The 17,864-nt window shown below is 41.8% G+C and overlaps 2 protein-coding genes and 1 long non-coding RNA gene across 5 annotated transcripts in view; 1 reads left to right on the top strand and 2 right to left on the bottom strand.

The window, feature by feature from the left end:
* LOC119022182 (V-set and transmembrane domain-containing protein 2-like protein) overlaps nucleotides 1–8,466 on the top strand; it is a 57,849-nt gene extending 49,383 nt beyond the window's left edge. The window contains exons 2-4 of the mRNA XM_037102778.1: nucleotides 1,167–1,336; nucleotides 2,132–2,176; nucleotides 6,755–8,466. Of these exons, the coding sequence (XP_036958673.1) occupies nucleotides 1,167–1,336; nucleotides 2,132–2,176; nucleotides 6,755–7,222 (683 nt within the window). The 3' untranslated portion in view covers nucleotides 7,223–8,466. The remainder of the gene's footprint in view (nucleotides 1–1,166; nucleotides 1,337–2,131; nucleotides 2,177–6,754) is intronic.
* LOC119022183 lies at nucleotides 2,226–6,877 on the bottom strand. 2 transcript variants are annotated; one of them, XR_005075848.1, is made up of 3 exons: nucleotides 6,746–6,877; nucleotides 2,645–2,770; nucleotides 2,226–2,546 (listed from the first exon to the last, which is right to left on the bottom strand). It is a non-coding gene; the product is annotated as an uncharacterized LOC119022183 (long non-coding RNA). The 2 variants fall into 2 exon arrangements; XR_005075849.1 differs by having other exon boundaries at nucleotides 2,678–2,770.
* Nucleotides 8,467–11,113: 2,647 nt separating the features above from the next.
* Nucleotides 11,114–17,864, bottom strand: part of tti1 (TELO2 interacting protein 1) — a 28,141-nt gene continuing 21,390 nt past the window's right edge. For both annotated transcript variants that reach the window (XM_037104659.1, XM_037104658.1), the window contains exons 13-14: nucleotides 15,759–15,846; nucleotides 11,114–11,790 (exon numbers count right to left, since the gene is read on the bottom strand). In XM_037104659.1, coding sequence (XP_036960554.1) covers nucleotides 11,571–11,790; nucleotides 15,759–15,846 — 308 coding nt within the window. In that variant the 3' untranslated portion in view covers nucleotides 11,114–11,570. The remainder of the gene's footprint in view (nucleotides 11,791–15,758; nucleotides 15,847–17,864) is intronic.

Here is a 17,864-nt window from a genome sequence, read left to right as displayed (position 1 = left end):
TCAATAACACTTTCAAACCAACACTAACATGATATGTAATAGTGATGATTGTTCCTGTAATTCAAGTCTTCTTTGATGTTGTGTAGCTTGACAATATTACAGCTCCAGCCGTGTACAAATGGATTGATCCCTGTGCTCCATACCTATTTAGCCGTTCTATATTAACTTAGCACCGTAAAGGGCTCTTACAAATGCCGATGCAGACGCCTGCTCTGTTTTAGTCCTCCTCACCGTAAGGCAGCATTTGATACCTTACCGTATTAATAGAATGAGAAACTTTATATCACTTGATTCCAGTAACTTGACTATAAAGAATACTGCAACGAGGCTTTGACGAAAACTGGCAGTCAGGGTGAAAGTCCTCGTCACTGGTTGTCAGATATTTTATTTTCCTGTCATGATTTGATGATGATTTGATCAAAAGATTTCAAGCCAACAGAAAACTAACCTTTAAAAACAATCGCACGTTCTTGATGAGTTACAAAACAATGTACCAGAAAAGGAAACCGTCCATGGACATTCCATTTCAGACACCACAATTGCTGTGTTGCTGGCTGGGCTTGCAGGCCAAATTGCAGTTGTTAAAAGCACTTTGACATCTAACATTTTACTTTCATTGCTTTCTTTTGGCATTTCGCTTTACTTGAATTTAGCTTCTTCTCCTCTCTCGCTCTCACTCACACAGACTCCAACTCCCCTTCTTCATCAGTCACACAGTCTCTTCTAATGTTGCTTAACATCTTAAAAATGCGACAGAGGAAGAACTCAGATTGGCTCGCTGTAATCTTTTGTTAGTCATAATGTACAGTCAGCCTCCGATTAACTGTTGCCAAAGCAAATGAAGGTTTTTGCCCAAAAGTGATTTAACTGTTCTATGATACATTACCTGGTAGTCATCGCTGGATGATACATGGTGTCACATTTTATGCTGTGAATCCTTTCTTGTTTTGTGTTAGGAGCTACTAAAACAGTTTTTATGGGTTAAAGTGGTAAATCCTCTCAAGCATCATAGATCAAGGCTACGGACCTGCTTACATATTTTTAGCAGAACAGATACTTCAAGTTAAAGATTTTCGGAAATCCGCTTTCTTTCTACTTTCCTTCCTCTTCGAATGCCACTGAGTAGAGTTCGTTCATTGACCATGTGTCCTTCTGTGTCTGTCCAGCCATGTTCACAGAGGTGCCTCGTGATGTGACTGCTCAGAGAGGTCAGGACGTGGAGATGGCCTGCTCCTTCAGAGGGGCGGGGATACCCTCGTATTCACTGGAGATCCAGTGGTGGTACATCAGGAACCATCTCGACTGGACGGACAGACAGCCCTGGACAACCAATGAAGTAGGTTCATAACAGCCGTCACCCTCCTGATGTGACTGAGTGAACCTGTATGCAATGCTTGTAAACTGTTAATTCTGGGCATTAGTTTAAAAGACAATTGGTGTGCTCAATTCAGTTTTATCTAAAGCTGAGTGATTTAGATTATCCGGCAAAACTGTTTGCTTGTTTGTAACTTTCATGACTGTCCTCCCCTTTGCTAAATACAATTTGCTCATAACCAATTACGGGATGGCCTAAAATACAAGTTACATGTTATAATGAACTAAACCACCTTTAACTTCTATTTAGGCCTGTGAAGGTGCATTAATGATTGCTTGGCCATCAGGTGGCAGAGAATACTCTAATCAAGCGGCTCGACAAACATCCAACGCCATTACCCAGATTAGGTGTTTATTGTTAATGAGTCATTTTCATATCTAGCAATTACAGAGCGACGTTAGCTTTCATTTTTAGTCAGGTTTCCCATTATCAAATATGAGTCCAGTATTAACTGTTATTTGGACCCCATTTCAAGAGAGGAATAGAGAGAGGAATAAGAGAGAAATGTTACAGCAACATAGATGCAGATAGATTCAGAAACCTGGAAGAGCTGCAGAATATGAAGATGCATTGTCAGTTAAACCAATCCAGCATATTGTTGTCGAGTGTCAAATATTTGTATTACCAATGTGCATTTGGATGTAAGAATGCATCTCTGCCGGTGTGTCCAGGTGTATATATTTACAAATCAGGTTTATAACCCCAGTCTAATGTAATCTGACTGTAATAATGAATGAACTCATGTTTGTTTCCTAGGTGGCTCCTGAGGAGGAGATGCCAAAGGATGCTACAAAGATAAGCGTGAGTTAACCACTCTCTGCTTTCATTCTCTGCAAAAAAAAACAAAAAACTTCTGTTTGCTTCTGGTGTTACATGAAGAAATGAGGCACAAAAGCCTGGTGATTGCATTTAAATTTCTTGTTCAGGATGATTCGCAGATGTTGTACTTGCGCTGTACGACACACACGGACGTGATTCTCACTCAGTGCGGCGAGCGCTCCAGCGGACCCATCAACACGTTCGCTTCATCCTTGATGGGTTTGTAGAATCACAGTGTCAGCCAAAGAGCAGGCAGCGCTGGTGCTGGTGGGTGGTTAAGTGTCCTCTTGAGGGGGTACGGCCTGCACTGAATCATCTTCAGATTCTCATAAACGCCCCTGCATCTTTATGGCTGCAACACAAAATCCAAATAATAAACCGGGAAGGGGACAAGCTGGTTAGTCAGCAGAACTTTTAATATCTCCTCTGGTATACATGATACTTACTCACCCAGGCGAACAGTTTCCTACAAGCAGGGAGTACCTTTTACTGAGGGAGACGCCACGATCTTGTAGTGACTCAAGAACAAATTTGGCTTTTCCCTGCTTATTAACTTCGAAGTGAGCTGCGCATTACCTGTATGCAAAGATAAAGATGTGTAAGAATTAGGGCTGCAAATTACAAATATTTAATGTATCACTAATTAAATATTAATTAACTAATTTACTGAGCAAGTGCAATGCAAAACGTCGGATGCAGTGTAGTAAAGCACGTCGCCGCTGGACTCTAGAGCAGTGGAGATGCGTTCTCTGGAGTGACGAATCGTGCTTCTCCATCTGGCAATCTGATGGACGAGTCTGGGTTTGGTGGTTGCCAGGAGAACGGTACTTATCTGACTGCATTGTGCCAAGTGTAAGGTTTGGTGGAGGGGGGATTATGGTGTGGGGTTGTTTTTCAGGAGCTGGGCTTGGCCCCTTAGTTCCTGTGAAAGGAACTCTGAATGCTTCAGCATACCAAGAGATGTTGGACAATTCCATGCTCCCAACTTTGTGGGAACAGTTTGGGGATGGCCCCTTCCTGTTCCTACATGACTGTGCACCAGTGCACAAAGCAAGGTCCATAAAGACACTGCACTGCTATCTGAGCTAACTAGCTAAGAGCAGCTACAGTTAGCAGCAATGAGCAGTTACAGTGGTAATATTCTATATATAATCCTATTTGTTTTGAGTATGAATTTGACGGATTGCTAATTCATACATATTGCATGGTTAAAAGTTTGAAAAACACTCATCAGTACCTCTCAGAACCAAATGTGACGGTTCTCTTTTGTCCCACCAGCTGTCTGGAATCCAAAGTGTCTTTGCTTACTGTCATAAATGACAGAGGAAAACCCAGCAAATCCTTACATTTAAGAATCTGGAACAAGCTTAAGCCGATTATCAAAATAGCAGGCGACTAATTTTCTTCTACTCGACTAATTAATCAATTGACTAATCTCTGCAGCTCTAGTAAATTTACAGTATATTTACATTGTTAATCACAAACACACACAAAAACATAAGGCAGCTCTCCTTCCTCCCAAGAGGCTAGCTGCTGCTGATTCGCTGTAATAACACACCAGCTGCGGTTTGGGTGACCGAGTGCATGTACATGTGTGTGTGTTTATGTGTGGGTGGAGCCGAACACTGCAGGCTCTACAGCTGGATAATCATTATGAGCTTTCTGTATATGATGGGTGTTGGCCCTCCTCCACATCGTCAAAGAAAAACATGGTGTCTACATATGCAGGCGCAAATTGATTAATGCTGCCACCACGCAGCATAAATTTAACGTGTTACGCCTTGGCATACAGTCACACACACAGATGTGGGGACTCTCTGCGGCACACATACCTCCATCGGCGTCACAAGGAGGAAGGTCGCTCATAAACAAAGTCGTATTTATATCTCGGTGCGTCACGTCTCATGATGTGCTCAGGCTCTCATCGTCTCAGCGATGCTGCTCTGTGAACTTGCAAAGCTTTTACCTACAAGATGTCGTCTCTTGTACTCTCGAGGCCACAAATAGAATTTGTTAAGCAGCACCTTTGTCTGAGTGCATGCGAGTGGGAGTGATTGGCTGGGAGGTGTAGCTGGGGAGTGTATCAAGGCTACAGAAGAGAAGTGACACATCAGTGCTGAAACTCTCATGTTTTATTACTACCACTTCATGTATATGTATATGTATATGTATATGTATATGTATATGTATATGCTCATAAGTTCTGTCTTCTAATTAAACACAGCAAAGCCGTCATAAACCTTATATGTGTATTTAAACAGATAATCACAATACAATTAATCAGTGGGCGGTAACTGGCAAGTGCAGATATCTTGTGTTGTACTCAATTTGCATTCAAACAGGATTTTAATACCATTAAAGGCCCAGTGTGTTGGATTTACGAGGATCTGTTGGCAGAGAATTAAATATGACATTCAGAATTATGTTTTCATTGGTGTTTAATCACCTGAAAGAAGAGAGCTGTTGTGGTTTTGTTGCCTTCGAATGAGCCTTTTTATATCTACGGGGGGAGGGGGTCGTCTTCCACACAGTCTGCCATGTTTTTATGGTCGCCCAGGATGGACAAACCAAACTCTGGCTCCAGAGACTACTTTTTAACATTTTTAGTGGCCACTGTACATTCTCCTCAGGATCGGGGCGTTAACAGAATACATGCAGCGGGATTTCATAGTTAGAATGCAAAAAACAATGACTGTATTCTGTTGGAGTTGCAGAATAAAAGATGTAATTAGATTACAGATACATCCAGTAAAAAATAGGATTACTGCCAGGGTTACAATTGTAAAATGAGGAATGATGTACTAGTCTGTTACCATGCACAACATCACTCTGCTCTCTAGTGAGACAGAATACACAATTAAGATTAAATAAAGATTACCATATAGATATTTTTTTCTCAAGTCTTTATTTGCGTTATGTTTGATAGCAAGGTTATCAAAAAGTAACTGAAAATAATCAAGTTACATTACTTTAATATTGTGATACTTGGATTAGGTTACTGCCTGCATGTTTCAGTGGGTGATTAGTAACTGTTAGAGCATATGTTTTTAAAGTAGCTCTCCAATCCCTGGTTCTCCTACACAGTTGGAAGGGGAGAGTGAGGGGAGGGGTATTCAGTTGGTTGCAGTCTGCAACCTCACTGTGAGACGCCACTGAATCCTACACTCCGATCCTTTAAAGGAGACATTCTTCAAGAAATTCTTGCCAAGATTGGATGAGATGATTGACAGGACATCAACTGGAGCCAGCCAGAACTCGAAAATTCTGATTTCCCAGCTCAAATGGATGCCTACCCTAAATATGATGACTTGGGTTTAACAATGTTTTTTAAGGTAACATGTTAGTTAGGGAACCTCCCTGGTAGAGACTTTTGTTTCAGGTGTCAGATAATAGTGAGGAATCTAAGTCATGGCACAAACATGAAATCCTTTTATTCAGACACAATGAAAAGATCTGTGAGAAAAGTCAGACGGGGTAAAAAGAGCTGGGATGTATTTATATATGTCCACTGTCGCTGCAAGCAAGCCTACGTGCATATAATAGTAAGTGTATTTTCATTCACTCAGCTTCATTGGCAGACTGCTCAACTGGCTCAGCATCTGTGAGATAGTACCAATAAATGTGTGTTATCGGCTAAAAGGCCGCTGTCTTTTTAGTTTTGTGCGTCTGATGCGATGCTGCAGGTATGTCATCATCAGCGTAATATACAATAAAGAGCACAGACTGTGAGGGACAAGCCGGCAACAATAAGCTGATAGGCAGATTGGGCGAAACACAATAAGACACACTGAAGGACATTTGGGATAAAGGGAAGAAAGATTAAAGAAATAAATAAAGGGAAAAAGAGATAAATCCAGCGAAACACAAAGCTGACCTTCTGAGGATACCATTAGTGATGTTTGACCCCAGCCCAATGAGATTTAGACGTTAAACTGATGTGGATATGACAGCAATTTAATTGTTGATTTGATGGTCTGTAACTGTACAACTGATGTTCCTGCAGGATCTTAGGGCACATTTTTGTTGGACCATGTTTGTTTATGAAGCACATTATGCAGTGTTTTGGGAAAATTTGATCAACATGCAATCCATTTATATTAGTTTTGTTCAGGATTTTGTTAACTACCTGCCTTCTGCTGGGGCAAAAAGTCTATTTCTGTTACTTCCAGTAGTTTGGCTATATTAAAGGTGCAACTTGAGATCATGCTGCCATTAGCAGCTAGCTGGACTACTGGGTGAGCCTTTGTGTTGGATGAGCTCATTTGTGTTTTTTCAAACAAGAGGTAACCTAAAAAGTAAGCCCTCACTCAGATCTGTACACTTTGTGTTGGTGTTTGAATGTAGTCTGATTTGACCAGTAGCTTATGGTTGCTAGTGCCAGCTAATGTTAGCAAGCTACAGTTTGTTAATCCTCTGTAACTGATAATAAAACGTCAGTTTGATGCCTTCAGTTAGCCTACATTTTAGCATCAGGCTAAAATGCTATTATTTGTACTACTTATTTGTACGTCTCACCACAACTTCTTCCTTTTCTCTTTTTATTTGTTCTACCTTTGCCAGGTGGTGAAGGTCGTGGGAAGCAACATCTCCCATAAACTCCGCCTCTCCCGGGTCAAATCGTCTGATGAGGGCACCTACGAATGCCGCGTCATCGACTTCAGCGATGACGCAGGCGCCCGTCACCACCGCGTCAGAGCCTACCTGCAGGTGGTGCCGGAGAGCAACATCGTCAACGCTGACCACAATGACAACTTCGAGGCCCTGGACGATACCAAGAAAGGAGTGGCGTTCGTCGACGGGGAAGAGGTGGAGCCTCACGGTGGCGCCAAGGAGCACGCTCACGGCCATCACCAGAATCACGGGCACCACCAGGAGCACGGCAAGCGTCCCTCGTCGCCGGTCCACCATGGCCACAGCCACAGCGGCAGCAGTCAGCAGCACAAGGCAGGCAGAGAGCTGAGGAAGAGGGACGTGGACAGTAACCACAGCCAAAATGACTGCACCAACGAGCCCAGCTGCACGCTGTAGATGTTGGCTCATTCCACCTGAGCGATAGATTACACAAGGATTGCGTAACATGATGTGTGTCACAGCGTAAAAAAGCTATTCTTCCCACACAGAGCAGGCCTGTGCACAAATCCAGAATCCCTCAAAATGTACAGTACGGCTCATTCAGAGCACAGTGCTGTGAGCTGTGCTGGGAAAGTAGCTTTTTGTCGCTGTGCACCAGTTTGGGCTGCTCACTGTCTGTAAGGCCCGGCCTCACATCATTCAGCGAGGGGGGGCTGATGTGTAGATCTAAGCAGCTCCCCTGTTTCTGTTCTCAGCACCGACAAAAGACTCCTGTCTTACTATTAACCCATGCTCTCCTTGTACTTTATATACTGTACATGACATAACCCTGCGTTCACACTCATTCTTCTTCCACTGCCTTACTTCTCTTCGCATTTTATACACCCTCTGAAGAAAAAAAAAAAAAAAAGTGCTATACCTTTTGTAGCTGGGTTTGTGCTCGGTAAAAGAAATGTTCCTTTTATTCTGAGGGTGCGCATAATGAAACTATCTGTAATTATTTCCTCAGCTTTTTACCAAGAGCCCAAGCTTCACTCCACCTTTCTGTGTGTTCAGATTTTGGACATGAAAATGGTGCAAAATCTGTATACACTCAAAAGTCTGTTTACCTGCAGGGAGAGAGAAATATGCTTTATTCAGCAGGAATTCATCAAGGTCCCAGAGCAGCAGCGCTCATCAAGGACAGATACGGCCTCGATTCATTTGAGTTGGAGTAAAAGCGGTGGCGGGGTGGAAAGTGTGGGATTTAGTCCTCGTTCGCTCGCAAGTCAAACAAAACACATCACAGGCTGTGTTTTTCCCCACAGCGCTTTTGAGCCTCTAAAATTTGCAGCGCGACCGAAAAATGTGATTTTTGTCCCCCCCCCCCCCCCCCCCCACACACACACACACACACACACACACACACACACACACTCTTTGTGCTGCAGGTTCGATCAATTCATGGCTGTTCAGGCGCAGAGAAATCAATCGAGTCGTTCCACGTAGACCCCACCTGCTTGGAAAGCCATGAAAAGATCAAAATCTGCGAACACTAAATTAAAAATCTCATTTGGCGTGCCTCTGAATCCACTCTGCGACCATAAATCAACAGGAAGGAATGGCGCAAGATACTTTTTTCTGGAAGAGCGGTGCTGTATCTATCCAAGCTTATAGCTCCCTCACTCTGATGTGCTCATCAATCTTTTTTTTTTTTTTTTTTTAAAAAAAAGCCTCAATCCTCTCCACTACAAGCCTCTAATCCACTCTGTATATATGACTGTATAATATAAAATAAAGTGAGTGCATGTTCAGTAATTTTCTTAAAAACTTTTTCAGCCAACCATACACAAAGAAGGTGTGTTAGTTAAGGATTCGTTTGTCATTTATTAGTTTGGTTTAAAAAAAAAAGAAAGAAAGAAAGATTCTTCTCTGAATCTCTTTTTTTCTACCTTAGACGTCCTGTCAAATAGAGATCTCGTTTTCTTTTTCAAAGCGGTTTCGCGTTGCTTTACTGCTCTCCAGAAGTGCTGTACAGACAGATGAATGACACATTCTCTTCATAGCTGCTCAGACGGGGTTTTCCCTAATGTATCTTAGTACTCAAGCAGTGTTTCTTAAACTACTGTACTGTATGTGCAGGGCCGCTAACATGAGTGTCACCGTGTTTTACCAAGCTTGAACGTTGGACTCATTTCGTGCAGTTTGGGACTGAAAGGGTTCGAGAGGCTGTTTTATTTGGTAACTGGATGACTCCTTGCTTAGATATGGGAGTGAAGAGCAGGACGCTGCTTCACTCTGAGGGGATCAAATGGGACAAAGTGAATGTGGGTAACTGGAAACAAAGGAAAATGTCAGCGAAACCCTCAGATTGGCTGTTCAAATTGCCTCAAAATATAGTGTGCGTCTCCTGCTGTCGTATAAGTCGGAGGGAGCCACAGTGCTCCTGTGATTGTAGACTGAGAGGGTGGAGGGAGGGGTGATCAGTGGGTATGTTTCGTTTTTATTTTATTTTTTTCAACAAGTAACTTTGATTTGATGTTTTGTAGAGAAAGAGATCACGGTTTAAAAAAGGAGGGAAAATGTATATTTCTTCTAGAATGTTTGGTCTCACACTAAGTGTATGGCTTTATCAAAATGAAATAAATTGTATATGAAACAACAGTGAGTGCATGGTCTCTCTGTCCTTGCGGTAAAAAGCTTAGATTTCCCTTAGACTTGTGGGAACAGTCACTACGCGTTTCTGCGTGTGTGTCCGTCCATGTGCATTAAGGAGAAACGATATTAGGCAGTTGCCTGTGTGTAATAGGTGCTGCCAAACCCCCCCTTCCACTGCAGCTGATGACTAATGGTGCTATTGTCAGCAGTGGCAGCAGGATAAATAGCAACAGCACAGGATGAGATAAAGAGGCGCTGCACAGCGCTCGCGAGCGTTAAGCCAGGCCAGCTAAATCCAAAACACGTGGCGATGTTGTTTCCCCACACTGGAAGGCTCATACATTCATTACGGAGCGACAAGGTCCGGGCACTCCCATCACTGAGGTGATGTGATAGTGGAGAAGGCGTCCTGTTTCCTTCATTTAAACATCCCTGGAAGCCTGCAGGGCTCTGAGTGATAACAGGTACAATGATAGATCGGTCAGTATCCCCGTCATGAGCCATTCAATTCCCCTTAAGTACACAACCTGCTGCCCACTGTTCCTCTCAAACTGACAGCACATGTGATACGGCTGGCAGGACAGCCCAGAGGTTACTGAGGGCTTCACCTCATCTGACACAGTTCCTCCATCCTTCGTATAGCTACACCAGTCAAATTATAAAAAAGTGAGTCTGGTTTTTCTCTCAATTTTTTTTTTTTCTGTAAGAAAATTCCATGAAAAGTCCAAAACCAGCAATAAATTACATTTGCTCAAAACTTCTGAGTGTCCCATATTTGCCTACTGACGATATATTTGAAGTAATTAATTTAATTTTTTTAACAAAAGCAAAATAATTTTCTAAAACAGCTGATTGTTTGTTACAGTGTATCTAAAGGCACTACGTAAATTTGGAGAAGAAATTCGTACTTTTATGAATATTAATATATACAATATTAAAGAGGTAATAAGGACAAAATATGTATTATTTTCCAGTAAATAAAAGTAGTAAATAAGTAAATAAACAAGCCATTCTCAGAGGAAAATAAGCTCCCCGGGACACTGTTTGAAGCTAGAAAGATGGCAGGGTCTGCCAAATATAGACAAAATGTTTAACTAGTTTGTGTAGGCATACAAAAAAATCAGTCAATGAAGATCTTTAGCTTCAGAATAGACATGTGTTCACCAACACTGCATAGTGCACCTTTACTGCAGCATACAAAATGTGTATAGGTGGGATTGACTCAAAATAGCCCGGAGTGCCCATGTTCACAGTAATGAACATGTCAGCCAGTGCAACAGTGTGGCTCGCTGATGTGTCTTTAATAGTCCCTGAGACCCACTGCAGCTACATGACACAGAGAAATAAGATCTATCAGGCTTTGGATACACAGATAAACAAATAAATAAAAAAATAAAAAAGTTACCAGTGACATTGTTTGCTTTGCAACCGGTGTTGTTGTTTTTCCTGGAATGAGGTGGAGATGTTCCTCCAGGACAATCATTTTAACTTAAGAGGTCGACGTCTGGAGCGAGCTGCTGTGGCTGAACAATGCAAATACAGGACGTTCACCAAGAAGACTGTGGTTTCTATCATGTTCAAAACTTGGCTTGTTTTTAGGATAACATGGTTATGGTTAAAAAATACACTTTCTCATTGTTAAACGTATGGTGGAAAGTTTTCAGTGCTGAAGGTTGGACTGCAATATGACACATAATCACAGTAGATAACAATGTTTTATAATGTTTTTATTGTTAAACAGGTTGAATAATTCAAACCAGTAGGGAGGTTAGGAATATTGTATTGTAAAAAAAACAATAAGGAAATAACATGAAAGGGAATAGCAAACGTAACATTTGCATACTGTACATGTCAGTGCCTGCACATGAAATGAAAAACCCCGTCACCTTGTGTCTCCTAATGTAGCAGACCTGTCAGAGGGCTCCTGCTTTCTACACCTGCAGCAGAAGAGTGAACAGCAGCCGAGATGCTTCATTGACATTTTTTTCCTTTGTGCCTCGCTGCTTATCAAGAGCTGTGTGCACCATGAAGGTTATCACAGCCGTATCTAATGGCTGCCTTTTTGGCACAATTGTCAGATTTTTTTCAGTTAATTGACTTGCAGGAGTCGGTGACTCAATAAGCCAGCCATTTGAGAGATGAGTCAATCACATCAATCACCAGCTCATTAGCCGACTGGCTGGTTGGCCGTCTCAGCGACGGAGTCGAACTCCTCTCTCAGCAGTTTCAGCACGTTGTCCGAGAACTCGTCTCTGGGTCGACCCATGCCGCTCAGCCGCACAGGCTGGAGGTCCGGGTGGGGCGGGACGTAGGAGGACGGGCAGTGCAGCTCGTTCAGAGTAAACCAGAGGGCATCCGGATCCACCTGGATTAAGTGTCGGAAAACGCTGTGGAGAGGAGTGAAGATACATGGGGAGAGGATTAGCTCCGGGCTGTATTTTGCTCTGGTACATAATATCGTATATAGTACGGAAACACATCTTCCTGTAATCCAACGTGACAGACTGAGCACAACACTGCAGGTTCGCTGGCTTTAGTGTGCAGACCCACAGTTCGACTATAAGCTCATTAACTCAACACCATATTTTACCTTGAGGTTGTTTTTATTACCTCCAACAAGGGACACAGTGGGAGGACGTAACCAAGCGCTGTGCTTTACTTGATTATTTCCATTCCATGCTTAAGTCCTTTTACTTTACTGCATTTATTTGACAACATTTGACTTTCCAGATTCTGAATACAAAATACAAATGAATTAATAAATGGTGATGTATTAGCATGAATTAAGCAATTTCACAGTATATTAAAGGAGACCTTTTGTGCTTTTTCTTTTTTTACCCTTTCCGTCAGTGTTTTATATTGGTTCTTGTGCATAACAGATCCTCAGACTTAAAAAAGGTCAAAGTCCAAACCAACAGAAGCTCCTCTCTCCGACAGAAAACAATGCTCCTGACAAATCAGAACAGACTGAATACACGACAGGAGCTAATACAGAGCATTTCAGACGGAGGGGGTTGATGCATTTTTTGAGCATAAAAGCATGTAAACCTCTGGTACTAACCCAAAATTAAATTATGAACGTTAGTGAACATGGCTAATTACATTGTACTTGATTACACAGTGGTATTGCTACTTGTACCCAAGTAATACACCTGAGTACTTCTTCCACCTGACAAGCAGTTATGACAGAGTTTACAAGCTCTTAAATAAACTTGATAAAGTGTAGTTAAAGTTGTTTTGTAGGTGACAGCAGGCTCTTGTTTACCAACCAGGGCCCTGTTTTCCAAAAGATTAAAAAAAAACCAAGATGATCTTAAAATCCATCTTACATACCTCATAAAACTCAAGAGGTATTTCCCAAAAGTATCGTAACAGAAGTCACTCTTAAAAAAATCATTGCCTGTGCTATGTTTTCTTTGTATTTATGGTGCTTATGTTTTTACCCACATGCTTATATACAGCAGGTGTAATACAATGATTAAGCAGGTGTAATACAAATGATTAAGGATGACGTTTACAACAGAAAACCTGCATATTTATGAAACTGTTTAATATACATTGAGCTTCATTTTTGTGTTGAACAATTTCAAGTATACACTTCTTTGTGTACTTGGGATGTTTGCAAAACTTAAGACACAGAGTTACTTTAAAGTAACAAACAGCAAACGCTAAGAAGGTTTTAATGCCTTGTGCATGAAGCCAAGAAGCTCTTTGAATTTATAAAATCCATCGTTATTGGGAAATGGGGGTCTTCTTTTTATACAATTATAACAAATAAATATCATACATATGATAAATTTGGCATATATATGATATACTGTATACATATCATAAGTACAAATGAAACCATAAGATCAAGCAAGCAGTGCTGCACCTTCTCCTTTTTTTTTTTCAAATACAAAATTGAAAATCTTTGAGTTTTGTGAGACAAAACAAGTGATTTGAAGACGTCACCTGAGGCTTTTCTGACACTTCAGGAGACAAAATGATAAATGGATTAATTGAGGAAAATAAATGGTAGATTAATCCATAATGAAACAAGTAATTAGTTGCATCAAATGCCAGTGGGGACAAGATTCAGAACTGCTAAGGAAAACACACAGATTACAAGGTAGCATTTGTCATATTAATGGCAAGAAGTGAGGTCTGAAGTCGGGTGAGACTGGACATTTTGCACACTAGCGGCATCCTCACACACACACACACACACACACACACACACACACACACACACACACACACACACACACACACCACATATGTCAGTCACAGTATGACTGGAGGGCCCAGTCTGTGGGAATGACATTTAGATTCAGCCAGAGTCAGCCGTTTTCAGTTATGTCTTGATTCATCATGTCATGTGGCTGCGAACATAACAGTGCTAGAAAATCATTTGAACGGTACAGTCTGGATGTACAGCTTACCGACTAATGCAGATCTGAAAGGTAAGCCAAAGGTCAGGGCTTTTCGTCACTGGTATTTACATCTGATTTGATTTTGGACAGTTGAGATTATTTAACTGGGACTTCCTAAAATGCCATCGAACTCACCGGCTCGTCTCCTAGCTATGTTTACAATATAAATCATCTACATTCAATGGGCATCATGCTGTTGCTTAATTATGCTGTTGTATGCTGCAGTGAATACTATGTATGTTGCTGGGAAAGAACACCTGCAATAAAACCTTCATGTGAATACCAGGACACAGGATTCCACATGACTAATCAGCTGAAGCCTCAAACAAGCTTCAGTGCAACTACAGAATTGTGCTTTAGCACTAAACTCATAAAATGCACAAATGACATGCAGGTATTTTACATTGACAGGCATGAAAAAATCTGAACTTGCACTTCGAGCTAAACTATTAATGCAAACTAGTACTTTCCATGATTGAATTATTGGTTTATTTCATTATCACTGATGCCTTAAAGGCACCATGTGGAATTTTTTAATTCATTCAACTAATCAAAATTTTAATTGTGGCAGGGAATGCATTCAACATATTTATTAGGCCACACAATATTCTAAGATGAGGCACACTGCATGTACACATGACTTGTGTTGGTGCTCTCAGCAAGGCACCTTAACACGTAAGCAGCATTTAAATAATGAAGCAGGACTGGTAGAGGTGAAGCTAATTTAAGCAACTTTATATACTGTTGGGTCATTTAATATTCTCACACCAAGGAGCCTTAAACTGCAACTGTATTTGTTTTATGACAGAAAGTGCATGAAACCAATGACCAAACCCATTATGTCATTGGTTTACTTCTGGATGGAATCCTAGTGAAAAAAATGATTTCCCTTTTTGCTGGAACCCCCCAAAGGATCCCACCATGAGAACCATGGATTCAATCAACACCACCACATCTGACTACGTTGTTGTTGATTGAAGGTTCTCAGTCATCCAGGTCATGGTAATTTTAAGTGCTGTCTTGTGGGCAACTGGACGTGTTTCAGTTACTTGAGGACGTTTCACCTCTCATCCATGAGGCTTCTTCAGTTCTAACTAACTGGATGGGAGTTCAGGCTTTCAAACTCTGTGTGGGAGTGTCCTTACAGAGTGGTTAAAGACATGTGTGAGATCTGAGTTTCAGAGTCATTATGACCCAACCAGCCTTCATGTGGGTTGCTAGGGCTAGGTGAGCCCAGGTGTGAATGGCTGCTAAGCTGCCTGGGGAGGGGACTCAGTACTGTATTGTTGGTGGGTGATAAGTAAGTAAGTACATAAGTAATGTCTCTTTCCAGTTGGATATAGATGGATATTTTACTCTTTCAAACCATCTGTCTTCTCTGACCAAGATGTTCACACTGTTGTCATCAAAGGAATGATCTCTCTACTTCAGATGTAAGTGGACAGCAGAGACTTGACCTGAGGCAACATTATGAAACAGGAGAGCCAACTCCTCAGTAAGTCTCTTACTCTGTAAGGACACTCACACAGTTTAACAGCTTGCAACTCCCCTCCAACTAGTTCGAACTGAAGAAGCCTCTTGGATGAGAGGTGCAACATCTTCAACAAACTGAAACATGTCCAGTTGCCAATGATACAGTACTCAGAATGACTATGTTGTTGCTCATATATAAAATCATATTCAGAGCGTAAACTAGTAACCTAAGCAGGCAGTTAACTGTAGTGAAGGAAAAAGTACAATGTTAGGATGAAATTAGTTTCAATTACATGAAATCTGACACATTGTTACAGACCTGGGGTTTGTATTTACAACAGTGGTGTCACACTCACTGGCACCAAATTGAGCAAAATGCCAGTTTCTACCTAATGTTGGTTTAAGTAAACTGTTCCCATGTACATAACTAGTTTACATCACTGCAGTGGACTTGATAAGGGGCTCACCTCAGGCTGGCTTCTTGCAGTCTGATGGGTTGTCTGCAGCTCAGGTAGGGCAGGGACGCCTCACAAACTGCATCCAGGTCTGCCTCACCTGAGAAAACCAAAATTTAAATGACATGCACATTGACTTGGGCTGGCAGTAATAATACATTTTTTATACACGATATAAATAAAAGAAACCTGAACAACAAAATCAAATATCACAATATTTTTGACCAAGTATCTCAATATCATCAATGCCACAATATTATATGACTATCGATACTTTCACAAAATATTAACACAATAAGACTTTTGATAAATCATCATCAGTAATATGGACACAATGACACAAAGTATTAAAGTATTAAAACTTTACTGATATGCAGCCGTTAAAACCAGGGAAAGACACTACGACAATAATCATCATATCAGGAGGATCAAGAGGAAAACACTAGTGTCAATTGGTATACCGTTTCCCTAAATCCGTCAGATGGAAAGCCAGATGTAACTTCACTTGCTGGCGTACAGAGTAGCTTGGTAAGGTGGTAGATTGGACAGGGAGGAGGAAGAGGTTTGAAAGAGAGAGAGAAGAAGATGAAAGAGGGAAAGAAATAGATCATGGCTGGACTTTTACCTTTTTCTACCTCCTAATGAGCTGAGAGAAACTGCTGAGACAGCTGAGGAAAAAAAACATTTCACAGCAGGCTGTTTCCACATCTCTGGAATTCACTCACTTCATCTCTTCCCCCTTTCTGAGGAACGGATCTACGTGGAGAAAAAAAAAAAAAAAAAAAGAGCTACCCCTTCTCCTTCCATCCTTCCTTTCATATGTTCTCGACTTCCTGCCGTTTTATGTACATAGAACCACCTGCCATCATCGCCCCTTTCCCTTGCCAGCACCTGCTCCCTCCACCCACTTGACTTCTTTTCCACTCTTTCATCTCCTCTTCCTATCTCTCACGCTTTCCCTCTCCCTCTCTCTCCGTCTCTCCCAGCAGACATTTAGCGATTCCCTAAGCTGCAAACTGGGCTGCCTTTCAAGCCTCATTTCAAAACATGTCTCTCTCCCTCTCCGCTTACTCTATTTGCCAATTCAACCCACACTCGGCTTGAACTGGGCCTGCTCGCTGTGTGTCAAGAATAAAAGCAGCAGTGCACATTTCAGAGTTAAATGGGATTATTTAGCAACCACTTTTATCTCCTTTCTTCCTCCCTTTCTGGCGCTGCACTCATAGCCTGTAGTCTTTTGTGGAATCAAGGTGCTCAGAGGGAAGCAGAGCAGTGAGAAATACTTAAGAGGAGAGGGCCAGGTGCTGCTAAGATTTCGTGGTAAATGAATAACAGGACGGAATTGGAGCTGAAGCTAGCAGTGGGGCTGTAGCGCATTATTTGCTTCAGTCAATCTGTGTTTCTGTCTTTCTCTCTGTGTGACTGAGGCTTGGTAATTGGCTTGCTGCAGGCGTCCCAGAGGTAAGCTGTAGCCAAATCGGTATTCACATGAGTAAGGCTGCAGCCGCTGACTGTTTCAAATTCTCTCCATCTCCAACCCCATATCTCGCTCGTTCTGATGTGGAGGAGGAGGAAGGCACCAAGTGCCGGGAAGAAAAATCAAGCACAAGGATCTAAAGAGGACAGAGTAGAGTTTTTTTCCTTTAATGTGACAGTAAATATACATTTTTGACGTGGTTACGCTCCACTTGTGTGAGGGTTCTAAATAAAACATCTGAAGAGAGGAAGTAAAGCTGCTGCAGTTGCCTTTTTTGTATTCTCAGGTGGTCGTGCAATGGGTCGACGATGCTTGTCAGATTTTAAAAGCTATATCACGAGGTACATGACCGGACAGGAAGCACCTGCGGTTAACCTTTGCCGAAATTCTCTGTACTAAAGTGATGAATTCCAAACAGCTACATTTTTCTACCTGACCCGCACACGTGTCGAACAAAGACCCTTTTCACAGGTTACGCTACCCTGACATTCTCTGGAAATGACCTGGGTGCACTGGCGGACTCGGGATGATTGAGGGTCAGGGGCGAGACGAATAAAAAGGGCACCAGCTGTGTGTGGTGGGGCACTGGTGTGCAAAAAGGGCACTGGAAAGGCACCCAAGAGGTAGTCATGTTTTCTTCA

Source organism: Acanthopagrus latus, chromosome 7, assembly GCF_904848185.1.
Source record: "Acanthopagrus latus isolate v.2019 chromosome 7, fAcaLat1.1, whole genome shotgun sequence".
Taxonomy (NCBI): Eukaryota; Metazoa; Chordata; class Actinopteri; order Spariformes; family Sparidae; genus Acanthopagrus; species Acanthopagrus latus.
The sequence above is the reverse complement of the archived record's forward strand: the minus strand, read 5'-3'. Positions and strand labels throughout refer to the sequence as shown.